This window comes from Staurois parvus, unplaced genomic scaffold, assembly GCF_062004578.1.
Source record: "Staurois parvus isolate SC_StPar_1 unplaced genomic scaffold, SC_StPar_1.0 ptg000017l, whole genome shotgun sequence".
Classification (NCBI taxonomy): Eukaryota; Metazoa; Chordata; class Amphibia; order Anura; family Ranidae; genus Staurois; species Staurois parvus.
The window spans coordinates 7,070,888-7,085,638 of record NW_028317813.1 but is presented as its reverse complement, the minus strand read 5'-3'; the positions used below and the strand labels follow the sequence as shown (position 1 = coordinate 7,085,638).

General features: G+C 39.2%; 1 protein-coding gene across 1 annotated transcript in view; it reads left to right on the top strand.

Annotated features, from left to right (window-relative positions):
- The window catches only part of ADCY6 (adenylate cyclase 6), a 332,221-nt gene extending 317,967 nt beyond the window's left edge, over positions 1-14,254 (top strand). The window contains exons 18-23 of the mRNA XM_089679352.1: positions 3,696-3,728; positions 4,719-4,848; positions 6,151-6,414; positions 8,976-9,180; positions 10,602-10,726; positions 11,195-14,254. Of these exons, the coding sequence (XP_089535478.1) occupies positions 3,696-3,728; positions 4,719-4,848; positions 6,151-6,414; positions 8,976-9,180; positions 10,602-10,726; positions 11,195-11,323 (886 nt within the window). The 3' untranslated portion in view covers positions 11,324-14,254. The remainder of the gene's footprint in view (positions 1-3,695; positions 3,729-4,718; positions 4,849-6,150; positions 6,415-8,975; positions 9,181-10,601; positions 10,727-11,194) is intronic.
- The last annotated feature ends 497 nt before the right edge of the window (positions 14,255-14,751 follow it).

Here is a 14,751-nt window from a genome sequence, read left to right as displayed (position 1 = left end):
AAGTCAAGAAGAACTCTTTGTGTTCCTCAAACCATTTTTGAATCATTTTTGCAGTGTGGCTGGGCCCATTATCCTGCTAAAAGAGGCCACTGCCATTAGAGAGTCAGCAACATAATGGCAGGCCCCAAGGTTTCCCAGCAGAACATTCCCCAAAGCATCACACTGCCTCCTCCATAGTTACATAGTCTGGCTGAAAAAAGACAAAAGGTCCTTTCAGTTCAACCATAAAAAAAAAAAAAAGTTATAATCCTACAGTTGAGGAAGGCAAAAAACCCAGCAAAGGATGATCCAGTTTGCTTATGCAGGGGAAAAAAAATCCTTCCTGATCCCCTGAGAGGCAATCGGATATTCCCTGGATCAACTTTACCTATAAATGTTAGTAATCAGTTATATTCTGTGTATCCAATAAAGAATCAAGGCCTTTTTTAAAGCAATCCACTGAGCTGGTCAAAACCAACTCTTGAGGGAGTCTGTTCCACATTTTCACAGCTCTTACTCTGAAGAAACCTTTCTCCGTTTGGAGATTAAATTTCTTTTCCTCCAGACGTAAAGAGTGCCACCTTGTCCTCTGTGATGACTTCAAGGTGAATAACTACACCGAGTTCACGATATGAGCCACTGATGTATTTATACATGTTGATCATATCCCCCTTAATCTCCTCTTCTCAAGAGAGAATAAATGCAGTTCCTCTAATATTTCCTCATAGCTGATCTCCTCCATGCCGTTTATCAGTTTGATTGCCCTTGTCTGTACTTTCTCCAGTTTCCCAATGTTCTTTTTGTGAATTGGAGCCCAAAACTGAACTGCATATTCCAGATAATGTCTTACTAATGATTTGTACAGGGGTAATATGATATCTCTCTCTCTGGAGTCTATACCTCTTTTAATACAAGAGAGGATTTTGCTTGCCTTAGAAACCGCAGCTTGGCATTGCATGCCATTATTAAGCTTGTGATCTACCAGAACTCCCAGATCCTTCTCCACCATTGATTCCCCCAATTGTACCCCCCCTTTAGTATTTATTATGCACGCATATTCTTAGCCCCCAAGTGCATAACCTTACATTTATCAACATTAAACTTCATTTGCTACATAGTTGACCAATTAAACAGTGCATTGAGGTTGATTTGTAAGTTGGAGACATCCTGTAAGGACGTTATTCCACTGCACAGCTTGGTGTCATCTGAAAAGTCTGAAATGGGATTTTTAATCCCAGACTCTATATCGTGTATAAATATATTAAAAAGTAAGGGTCCCAACACTGAACCTTGGGGTACACCACTGACAACCCCAGACCATTCAGAGTATGAATCATTAACCACTACTCTTTGAATACGATCTTTTAGCCAGTTTTCTATCCATTTACATACAGATTTTTCCAAGCCTGTAGACTTTACCTTACACATTAGCCGTGTGTGGGAACTGTGTCAAACGCTTTTGCAAAATCCAAGTATACCACGTCCACCGACACCCCTCTGTCCAAGGTTTTGCTCACCTCCTCATAAAAAGAAATCAAATTTGTTTGACAACTTCTGTCTTTCATGAATCCATGCTGGCTGTTGCTTAAAATATTTTTTTCCAGCAAGAACTCATCTATGTGCTCTTTTATTAAACTCTTCAGTATCTTCCCAACTATAGATGTTAAACTAACAGGTCTATAATTACTTGGTAAAGTTTTTGACCGCTTTTTGAATATAGACACCACATACACCAATCCAGTGGTTCTATGCCAGTCATTAAAGAGTCCCTAAACATTAGAAACAATGGCTTTGAAATGACAGCGCTCAATTCTATAAGGACCCGTGGGTGTATACTTTCCAGTCCAGGTGCTTTAATTACCTTTATTCTGTCTAAATATTTCTGGATCATATCAATTGTGAGCCACTGTGTGTCATCTGGAGCTGTGTCAATAGCATGCCCATTATGGACAAGAGCTCCCCCATGCTCCTTTGTATACACAGATCTGAAGAAGGTATTTAATAAGTTTGTCTTCTTTTTGTCTCCAGTCATGCACTGTAGACTATTTTGTAAAGGGCCTACATGCTCGGACCTGACCTTTTTACTATTAATATATTTGAAGAATTTTTGGGGGTTTTTCCTGCTATCTTTTGCAATCTGTCATTCGATTTCAATTTTTGTGGCCTTTATTTCCTTTTTGCATATTCTGTTACATTCTTTGTACTGTTTAAACAATGATAGTGTTCCTTCATTTTAATATTTAATAAATGCTCTTTTCTTATTATCTATAGCTTTTTTAACTTTGGTCGTAAGCCACATAGCTTTGATTTTTAGCCTTTTAAACTTGTTGCCCATGAGAATATATTTTGCAGTGTGTTCACATACAGTCTTTTTGAAGAACTCCCATTTCTGTGTTGTGTTCAGCTCTCAGCCTTGGAAAATTAGCTCTCTTAAAATTGAGCATTTTTATTTTTCCCGTATATGCTTGCTGATTACTGCTAACAATAAATGAAATCATGTTATGGTCACTGCTACCCAGATGTTTTTATATGGATATTCGTAATAAGCTCTGCATGGTTTGAGATTACCAGGTCCAGCAGAGCATCATTGCGAGTTGGGGCCTCTATGAACTGTATCATTTAATTGTCCTTTAGTAGGCTTATAAATGTTTGCCCTTTAAATGTTCCTGCAGTACCGTTACTCTAGTCATTTTCCAGGTAGTTAAAATCCTCCATTATTATCACTGTCCCAGCTCTTGCAGTCCTTTTGATCTGTGCAAGGAACTGAGTTGCCACCTCCTCAATAACACTGGGAGGCCACACTGGGTGGCCTATAACAAACTTTAATGATTACCTTTGTAGTACGCACCCCCATGTGCAGTTCCACCCATAATGCTTCAGCCACATCACACTCTCCAGGTTGCCTTCTTCCCATACTGCATCCTAGTGGCATCTCTTCCCCAAGTAGGCGATGCATATGCAACCAGCCATCCACAGGATGTAAAAGAAAACATGATTCATCAGACCATGCCAAATTATTCTATTGCTCCATGGCCCAGTTCTTGTTCTCACATGCCTATTGTAGGCACTTTTGGCTGTGGACATGGGTCAGCATGGGCACCCTGACCGGGCTGCAACTATACAGCCCCATACACAACAAACTGTGATGCCCATTTTTACTTGCTACCTAATCTATCTTTCACTGACTTTCAGATGCCAGTGTAATGAGGTTATCAATGTTATTCACTTAACCTGTCAATGGTCATAAAGCTATGGCTGACCGGTGTAAATATGAATGCTCTGTTTTGCACCAACTTTTTCACTGATATCTGGAGAAACGATGGCAGTCTACAAAAAGATTTGCTTGGCTGACTGCTGAATGACAAGATAGGTCAGAAGAAGGTCTCTGGCATTGAATGTTGCTACTTATGAGAATCAAACAACATTAACCTTTTTTCTATGAATTCTTGCATTGCTTTGAATAAGTACCATTAAAATGTGTGTTGCAGAAAGGTAATCATTTAATGCCATCTGGAAGTGCATATACGTGTGAATTTTGTAATGGCAGGTTCTTTGCATCTGTCCAGACTGCTGATATGTGTCTGATTTGGCTACAGTCTGATGTGGTCTGATATGCAAGTGTATGGGAAGCTTTAGCACATATGTATAGTTAACAAAAGCACATTTGACAGTGTTAATCTAAAGTAGACTTTTTAACAAGGTATTATTATTTTCAGCTCCTTCAATCAAACTCAAGAAGGTGAACAATGGTAAGTAATGGTAATGACCTGATTTATCTTATTTTAAAATGAACCTGCCCATGGTGGCATTCACCTTTCTTTTTCCCTCCACTAAAGTTGCCCACTGGGATGAAGAAAAAAGCCTTGTGCACGCTTCACGTAAATGTGGCTAGAGCTCACAGGGCTAAGAATTCTCCAAATCCTGATGTGAAATCACTCAGGCCTCACTTTTGTCTGTTTGGGCACCCACCACTCATCACAGGAGATCCGGGGGGGGGGGGGGGTAGACACATGCTTTCACATACCCTTTTATGGCTCAGCAACAGCAGAGCAAATGGAAATGGACAATGAGTATAAGTTTCAAGAAACTAGGGGGTCCTAATTCTTTTAATTTGTAGTTTTATGACATTATTTTAGCTGAAACTAATATTTTGATAATGGTTATCTTCTCTGCTAAACTTTACACAGGTTTTTTCTATTCTTTATATAGGAAAACCTGTGTAAAGTTTAGCAGAGAGGATAACCATTATCCATTGTCTTTTCATTGATGTGTATTTGCAAACTGAATGTTATGAGGACTGTTCCTAGTCTCTAGAAGCAATGTCTTTTGTATGCAAAACTGACATTGGAGAACTGTCAGACATGGATGCACAGTCTGGCTATTTCACAGTGTCTTCATAGCCAGTAGGAACACTCTAGTTGCACAAGAATTCCTGTTTAGGTTATGGAGGAGGGGGTCCCAGCACTAGGAAAAACTATAGGAATCGGGAAAGACTTTCTATTCTGGCTAGCCTTGTTGTTCCCTGACAACACTTATTTTGGGTAGTCGTGTGCTGTCTTAGCCTTTGAATCTTCAGGTTTGTTATTTAACTTCATGCACCTCTGGAGGCACTTATATGTATTGAGCTGTATGTCTCTTGTGTTTGTGAATGTAACCAGGTTTCTAAATAAATAGATATTTAAAAAAAGAGTTTGCTACAAGCATTACCAGACTGTTTTCTCATGCCTCTTGCTCTCTAGTGTCGTGGGCAGTAAGATACCTCTGAAGTATGTAACCCCTGTTATCTTGACCGTGTTTGTGTTGGCTCTATACCTCCATGCTCAACAAGTGGAGTCTACAGCTCGGTTGGATTTCCTGTGGAAGCTACAGGTATAAACGCCAGAACCACTCAAGTACCATTTATATTAATGTGATGTTTTAAGAAAAAAAAATCTTATTATTGTAAAATATTAAATACTCAGTTAAAAGTGTCATAGAAATGTCTTGATATAAATACAATTATTTATGAGTGGTCTCTCTCATATGCTGTATGTGTCTATTAACTTTAGTTTAATTTTTTTAACTCTTATTTTGTTATCTTTTATATAGGGGTTTGATCCCCTGATCTTGCACTGTTACACTACGCATTTCAGCCATTAACGGTATATTTCATTCACTTTTGCAAACGTTAATAGACTGGCTCTTGTCTGGGAGCTTTATGTGCGGTGAAGGGTTGAAATGTGTAAAGGCAGAAAACCTCTCAGTTTATTAAACATGCACCTTAGTTGCAAGGAAACATGTCAGATACCATTTGCACACAGATTAAAGTACAACATTCTTCACTTGAAACATCCAGAACCCATAGTTTTTATAGCCAAAAAACAGTGGTAATATAAGAAAAACAGAATAATCTAGATAAAGCCAGCAGAAAGAGATTCCTAATATATTTTGGATCTAAAGGACATTGTCCTTTTGGTGGAACCTTCCTTTCTGATTTGTATTTGGTCTATGGGAGCAAGCTTTTTTTTTTTAATTTAACACTCATCTCATATGGCTATACTGTGCAATTCCCATATCCTATGCAGTGTAGTTCCCATATTGACAAAGTTTACCTTCACACAGTAACTAGTTATTATACAGACTGATGAAACAGGTAACGCAGGGGTGTCAAACTGGAGGCCCTCCAGCTGTTGCAAAACTACCAGTCCAATAATGCCTCTGCCTTTTGGAGTCATGCTTGTAACTGTCAGCATTGCAATGCCTCATGGAACTTGTTTGGCAACAGCTGGAGGGCTGACAGTTTTACACCCCTGAGTAACGTAAAGTAGTATTAAACCCAAAAGGCAAATGTTTATTATATTGCAGCTTACTAATTCTTAGATGGCTGCATATAGTTTTTTAAGGCTTTCTTTTCTGAACTGTAGTGACAGTGGCTGGTATATAGAAACACAGTGCTCAGTGGGGGATGCAGACATCCAACACTCTCAGAAGTGTTGAATGCTGAAGATACTTCTGCAAAAGAACAGAGATCAGAGTCATGGGCATTGAGACAGGTAAGTATCATCTCTTCTTTTTGCACTACCTCAGTTTTAAAATTTTAGTTTGATAAAGGAACGTATAAAGTGCATGTGTAAAAGAAAGAAAAATTATTTTTATTTTTTTATTTCGATATTTACCTGTACTTCTATATAGGCAACTGGAGAGAAGGAGGAAATGGAGGAATTGCAAGCTTACAATAGACGCCTCTTACACAACATTCTCCCCAAAGATGTAGCGGCGCACTTCCTGGCAAGAGAACATAGAAATGATGAACTTTATTATCAATCCTGTGAATGCGTATGTGTAATGTTTGCCTCAATCAGCAATTTCTCAGAGTTCTATGTTGAGCTTGAGGCCAATAACGAAGGAGTGGAGTGTCTGCGCTTACTCAATGAGATCATTGCTGACTTCGATGAGGTGATTTTTATATATATATTTCCTTTAATGTACTTTGTATTTAATGTTAAGCTGACCATTCTGAATGGGCAGTTTACAACAACTAAGCAGTGTTATGGCCTACCTTATTTGATATGAATAGAACAGAGTTTTTTAGTAGGCCCTTCAACTACTTAGCTCAAAGCAAGGCTGAATCACTGTTACTCCAGCAGCCCATTGTAACACTGTGCCACCAGTGTATTACTTCACAACACATTAATCTTAACTGCTTGTGGACTGCCTACGCAGATTTACTGTGGCAGAGTGACCCTGCAGCACCAGATCACGCACGTGTACGTGATCTGGTATTGTCGGTTAGGGGGCACACTGCCCTGGCTGTGCTGTCATTCACTACAGCACAAGCTGATCAGCAGGTCCCAGCCAATGATTTATGGCCAGGACCTGCTGAGCAAATGACAGAACAGAGCTCAGTGTTGACAAACAACACAAAGCTCTGTACAGACAGCAGTGATGTGCCTGTTCTTTGTTTGTTTTTTTCTCCCTGCAAAACGGAGAATAAACATTGTGTACTGTGTGTAGTATGTGCTGCTTTTACTGAGTGATGTGCCTGTGTTTATTCACCGTTTTGCAGGGAGAAAAAAATCACAGGCACATCACTTAGTAAAAGCAGCACATACTACACACAGTACACAGTGTTAGGCACACAGCCTTTTAATTGCCCCTAGATGTTAACCCCTTCCCAGCCAGTGTCACTAGTACAGTGACAGCGTACAGTATTTGCACTGATCATCATAATCGTGTCACTGGTGAGGTCAATGTCAGTGTGAGGTTGCCTGTCGCATCCAAGTCACTGATCAATGCCATTACTAGTATAAAATAAATAAAAATTCCAGTATATATCCCATAGTTTGTAGGTGCTATAACTTTCACGCAAACCAATTAATATACACTTATTGGGATTTTGTTTGAAGCTGAATACATTTTTGCCTAAATTTATGAAGACATTTGATTTTTTTAATTTTTTATTGGATTTATTTTATAGCAGAAAGTTAAAAAAAAAATTTTTTTCAAAATCTTCAGTCTTTTTTTAGTTTATATAATAACAGTTGTGATCAAATACCACCAGAAGAAAGCTCTATTTGTGTGAAAAAAATTGTATAAATTTCATGTAGCTACAGTGTTGCATGACTGCACAATTGCCAGTTAGAGTAGTGCAGTGCTGAATAGCAAAAAATGGTCTTGTCTTGAAGAGGGTAAAATCTTATGGAGCTTAAGTGGTTAATACTGACCTCTAGACAGATATAAAAGACACAACTTAATACATCATTAAATTTGCAATTTGTATTTTTTTTAAATGAAAGCTGTGTCACTGTGCTGCTTCTCCCATCACTGTCCTTTCACAAGCTAGGGTGAGTCGAGGATGATCAGGGCTCAGAGAAAGTGGATTGAATGATGCTGGCTATCAGACCCAAGACATCTAGTGGCAGAAAAACATACTTTGGATTGAAGCTCTTGGTTTTTCAGCAAAAGCTAGTTTTGTTATTTTATTTTTAATGGGCTATTCACTTTATCCTCATGCTTTGGGCTGGAGTTCTGATTTTAGTCTTCTCTGTGTTGGATCCAGACATTCAAAGCTTTCGGGCTTATTCACATCAGCTGCTGCTGGTGTGCTGTGTGATCCGTCCGGATCAGTGCAGTGCTGATGTGCCAGTCTTGGCCCATTGCATTGTTTACTTTTTCTTTTAAACAAAATTGTATTTATATGTCACAGAGACAATTCATAAAGTTCCATTGAGCGCAGTGCGTTACGAGGCATTTTGCTTTATTATGTGGTGAGACTGTGCTGGAATAATTGCCCAACGCAGTCCCACTGCATCTGGTACCTTACTGAATAGTTAGTGGTTATATAGGCAAAAAAGGTGTTAGGGTTTTTTTTACCTTCATGCATTCTCTGCATTGAAGTAAAAAACCTTTCAGAAGTTGCAATTTAATTTTCATTCATGTCAGTTCTATGTTAACGTTTTGCCATTTTAAGATATCCTCCTTATTTCAGATTAGCTCTGAGGAATATTTAGCTAGTGTTTATTGTGACAAACAAATCTCTGACTGACACGATTTCTACACTTGTAGCTGCTGAAGAACAAAATGCGTAATTGGTTTTGCCCAAAATCACACAGAAACATGTGCAATAAAGGCTCCTGTAGCTTTCTTCATCAAAACAGACATCAGTGACATTTGGATGCTGGTAAAGTAGATGCCAGCATAATCGCAATGCACAGAGGGTTTCTTTGTTGGTTAAACCTTTCCAGCATTTCAAATAGTCTGTCCTCTATTCTGTTTTGTGTGTGCAGTTAAATTACAACTCCAACTTCTTTTCTTTTTTTATGTTCTCTGTGTGCTCTCACTTCTTGTGGTGATCATGTCTGTCAGTGGAATAAGATACAAGGGTTTCAAGGTTCTAATCCTTGTTCACTCTATCCAAAAAGAAAAAAATAGTTTTGGCTGTCGGATCTGCCAAAGTGTATAAATTAACATTTCTAAACCTGGTTACTGAAGTTCTGACTTATGTTTGCTTTTAACAGATCATCAGTGAAGAAAGATTCCGTCAGTTAGAGAAGATTAAAACTATTGGTAGTACTTATATGGCAGCTTCAGGATTAAATGATACAACTTATGACAAAGAGGGGAAGACACACATTACAGCCTTGGCAGACTACGCAATGAAGCTGAGGGAGCAGATGACATATATAAATGAGCATTCCTTCAATAACTTCCAAATGAAGATTGGTGAGTGTTATGTTACTATGTTATGTAGATATTATGTAGATAATCAACATTATGACATACATCCACATTGCTTTCTTGTCCATTTCTGAACGACATAATTTATGGAAAAAATTCTGGCGCACAGAGGTGAAGTATTCCAAAAAGTAGTAATACAGATAATAACCAAGGTATCAGATATACACGAGGCACATAATGTGTGATATTATGCTGGGAAAAACACAGGGAAAAGACACTGTAAAATTATCATATAATGTCAATGAATATAATTAAGTCTTTGTAAAGTCTCTCTAACACTGAGTCTAAACTAGTGTAAATTAGCGGCAGCCATCCTCGAGAGCAAAGCCAACTCTGTATGCAAAGACAAAAAAGAAGAAAACAGGAGGCGCCAATCTAAGTGCAGTAGTGAAAGCTGTATTTAATACGGAGGCCTTTAGAAGGAGCTAGAGGCTCCAAGCGCGTAGCCTGTTCTCTGTGTTCCTGGTACAGCTGACCCTCCGCCTTTTCCGGCGACATCACCTCTGCCGGTGCATTCCACACTGGTGGTGCGGACTCTTCCTGATACAGATGTCGCTGGATCGGCCTCACTGTACCTCGACACATCAGGGAGATCCCCATACTGCATTTACGGCTCCATACCATCCCAGCCAACATCCTTCGCGTGACCGGCGGACACTGCAGGACGGTGAGGAGCGGTCAACCCCTTATCACAGATGAGCTTGTTTATTTATCATTCTTGTGAGTGTTTTTAATCCCTCAGTATTAAATAAAGATTTTACCACTGCACTTAGATTGATGCCTCGCTTTTTCTTATTTCTTGTCTGAACTACATATACTTGGTTTCCATCCCCTAATAAGTCCTTTTTGCAACATTATCTGTGTCTTCTAATTTGCTTTAAAGTGACCCTATGGTCAGTTCAAAAGAGCTAAGTAAACAGCAGCTGTTTAAAAATGCACCTATAGCTTCCTGCAGGTATGCTTATATTTTTAGAGTACTATTATGCACATCTCAGCTAGCTCCTATAGCAGAAAGGCCAAGCTTGTCTCTTACCACCTCCCATGTCTTATCCCATTACTGTGGTGACGATTAGCAAGATGCAGGAGGTGGCAAGCCTGAACTCTTGACAATAGGAACTGTTTGAGATTTGGTATATTAGAGCTCCCAGTGAGCTCTGCAAGGTCTTTATAGTGCACATGGTTCCTGCTTTTATTAGCTCATGCTAGTTTACCTATTTTAATGTGAAGACATTGTTACTTTAGGGTGCTAACTTATGCCATTCCTATTTTAAAGGTTGCTTGGCACCTGTTTTGCCACAAAATGTGTCTAACTTTACTGTAAAGTCTTATTGTCTTGTTTGGTTTAATTATTGGCATTTTTGCTTTCAGTAATTAATTCTCAGGTGTTGTGGTTGTATCTTTTTTAGGGCTTAACATTGGGCCTGTTGTTGCTGGTGTTATTGGAGCCCGTAAACCCCAGTATGATATTTGGGGAAACACTGTGAATGTAGCTAGTCGAATGGACAGCACTGGAGTACCAGACTGCATACAGGTGATTCTTTTTTGTTGTTCTAAACTTTCACCTTTTTGAGCATAAACAAAGCTGCTGCTCCCAATTTGACGTGCGGGTCCCCAGCCCTGAATGCAGACAGTATGAGTTCGGGGACACACATCTGCACCCACACATATGTCAGATTGGGAGCAGCGGCTGTGCCCTTGCGGTCACAGCATCCTGCACAGCGATGCAGGGGACACCTGTGTATCTCTGTGAGGTTAAATGCAGCCTTGTACAGGCATATGCTGTAGTATGCTCTGTGGGAATGAGGCCTGAGTCTTTTATTAAGTCTGATGAGAAGGTAGGGAAGAAACTTCCACATGTTGACCTTATATCGTCAATAGCATATAAACGAACATGATTTTTATAGGCAAAAGTCTTGTTCCTCATTATGAATGATATTTATTATTTGGTTTTTATTTCTGCTTAAATACATATATTTACGAAAGTTTTTTTTTCTTGTAGGTTACAACAGATCTGTACCAGGTCCTGGCAGCCAAAGGCTATCATTTGGAGTTTCGAGGCGTTGTTAAAGTCAAAGGGAAAGGTGAAATGACCACCTATTTCCTCAATGATGGGCCGGCCAGAAGTTAGCAGGAAACTGTGCTTTCAGGGGAGGGGGGTTATAGAAGCCTCATCCTGGCCCCATACAGAGTACCCAGAACAATGAGGAAGCTACCTACATGGTCTGCAGCAACGCAGGTGCAAGGGGCTCAGTGGTGCCAAAGCCTCGCACCCGAGATGGAGAGCTTGGAAGGGGCGTGTTTGTATGGTGCTGTGCTCAGTGTCTGTGCTGCCCTGCCCAGGAGTCTGACTCACCTTTTACAATGAAAGCCAACAGCAGCAGCTTTCACCTTGGCACTTAAAATACTCACAGGCGGTACTTAACAAATTATTTATTGTGAACCAGACTTCATGCTATTTTCTTTCTTCTTTCTTTTCTTTATTTTTTTAGTGTATTGGTTTAAAACAAAGCAAGAGAATTTTAAAACAGACTTTTTGAAGACTTAAAATTAAAAAAAAAAAAAAAAAGCTTCTCATAAAAACTGACCAAAGAGCCAGATGTATGGGCCACAGCAGGGAGCGAGGGCATTGCCTTGTATGTTTATATGCGCTGTATGTTCTCTACCGTGAGTGAGCGACATGTCTCCAGCAGCAGATGGAACAGTTCTCTATTCTATCCCCCAGTACTTTCTGCAGGGATTCAAAAAGGGCAACAAAATCTCTGCAGCTCAGTTATTTGCTTCAGTTCCATGTCATCCCCATCGTTTGTACGGTTCTGAACTTCCTTCGTTCCAACCAATGGAGACAAGCAAACAGGAACTGGTGATATTCCTACGAAACAGTCCTAGTTCTATTATAGTGCATTTATGCTTTGACTTTCCCCATGCATCCTAGAAGAGTTGCTTGGGAACCACATCCTAAAAGCAGGTATCAGCATCCTCTGCCTATTTTGATCCCTTTGCTGAATTGCCTTTGATTCTTTAGATTGACTTTAGCAGAGGCATGAGGAGAACGATGTGCTTACCTGTACAACCCACCAACACACTTGTGCTCTTTTTTTTTTTTTCCTTCACTGTGAAGTTGTTGTTTTTTATGTCTTGTTTGCCAAATTTCACAACCAGCCTGCGGATTACGAGAGTCTTGGGACTGAAGAAATGGGTTTAAAGCTTCATCTGTTAAGGGCAGCAAAGACTGCCTTAGGTACTAGCTGGCCTATGGATTCCTCAGGCTTTAAGCATAGCCAGCGCCTTAATAATTAAATAGTAGACATGGTTCACTGTACATGTTTTGTAACCATCAGAGAGTTAGGGAATTGCTTGTCGCAGAGGAGATTCCGGCTTGACTTGAGATGAACTTTCATACAGAAGGAAATAGAGGGAGTTTACCCTCATTGACAGAACTTATCTGCAAAACCATTGCAAGGCAATGTGTTTCCTATTTTTGATTCAAACGTTAGAAGAAAACATGGAATATCTAGTAATGATGACAGCCTTGGAAAGGAAAAAGTCAGTCCTTAAAATTTTAGAGGAATTGGCTACTAACCTCAGTTACCTTTTCACCCTTTTATGAGACCTACATAAGGGATGATGGCTTTTGTGCAGACATTCTGCTAATTTATTCTCAGGCATAGATGGTCTTGATCTTCTGATAAAGGGCAAAATCCAAACACCTTTAAGAAGTATATTAACTTGGGATAGCGCGGGGGCGTGCAATGCCATAACTGGTGCCAAAGAGGAATAAGGCTACAAGTATACATTTGGGCTGCTTGTACTGGCGCTATAACAGATTCTCTTGATATATTGTAAAAAACACTAAAAGTATTTTACACCTTTTTATGGGAAGATGTAGCAGAAGGTTAAATCACCATGAAGTAGAATTCAATTTATTTTTCTATTAATATAAACATAATGTTAGGTAACTTTATTTCCAGTGTACACACTAGTGACAGAACCAACAGCCTAAAGTTATTGCTAAGTAAATGAACACAACATATGGCTCTAACATTGTTCTTTTGGTAAAGGGGATTGAAGAAAAAAGAGAGACCTTGCTTAAATGAGAGTTTTCAAATGACCCTTAGTTCAGACTCTGAAATGAAAGTTTTTATATTTGGTTGCTATTAGCAAAACCTCCATGCTCCTTTTTTTTGGATTCTGTACAATATCCACGTAGGCATGTTATAGGACTGCAGGCTGTGTTGTGTAGTCAGACCACTCCTTACCTAAGCCTATTGTTTAGGTCTGTCTGGTTTTTTTTTCAAGCTGGTGTATTGTGTGTTTGAATTTATACCTAACCTGGTGTTATGATATCCCATTTAGTCCATCCTCTGCAGTCAATGGAATTGTGGGAAAAAGGGTGAAGTGCCTTGAACAACTCTATAGAAAATTTCCATGGTAGTTAAACTGGTTTCCCTGCCTTTACTCTAAGTGCTCAATGTCACCAACTTGGCTACCCATTCTTTATTAAGATGTCCTTTCCTGTTACTCTGTTGACTGTGCTTTGATTATTCATACTAAGCTTGTTGCTTACCCAGACAGAGCTTTTAGGCCAAAAAAGAATGCAGATAATGATTTACACTACAAAATATATCAATGGCCATGTTGGTTTACTTTTTGTTTGTGAATTTTGCAGTTGTCTGAATCCACTGTGTAGAAAAGAACTATTGAAGCCTTGGGATTTACTATCTCTTTATTTTCCACATTATGATGGGTAGAATTGTTGAGATACACTGGTGTTTCCAGCTAAAATGATAAAAACACTTCTTATATAGGAGTATATAATGGGCCTTATATTAAATATTATACACCATATATTACAGACTTGAGGAGTTGATCCCACATCGAGTATATTAGTTTTTAATACATGTATTTTTTAGGCCTGTAAATGTTTTCCCATAGCACACTAAAGTGTGTGATGTTCAATATTCCTTTGTGCTGCTCACTTTACCAGCTCTGGCTGAATTACTGTTGTGCTATTCACTTGCCTTACATTATAACCTGTTGAAAGAACAGGAAGTCAAGAGTGCATTCTTAAATGTTTTCCCTTTATGGAAGTTTATTTGTCATCTAATTATATATATTTTATGTTAGGTAGATTTTAATTTGGCTATATTTTATCTTTTAGCAAAAAGAGGTCATGCAATTTCAGGACTGGAGTACACAGACAATAATAAGTGATATAGGCCTTGTTGAGTGATGAGAGTGCTTAGAATCTTTGTTTATTTTATCACCACAAAACATAAAGCAAATGTTTCACTTGTCACTTTTATCTGTTATGCAAACCACACTGAAGAACCACTGCTCCAGGTCAGTCAACGCTACCTACATCCCACACACCTGCCGAGAGGGTGCTCGCCCAACTAGCAAGCTGCACAGTAAACAACGAAAATCCTGGACGGCTGTACTCCCAACAGATCTACTTTATTAGTTGATAAAATTCCAACATGCAGAATCACATGTGGTGGGGGAACGAGAGCAAGGTTATGAGTAAGTGCTAACACGCAAAACATGTCAGCCTTGCTC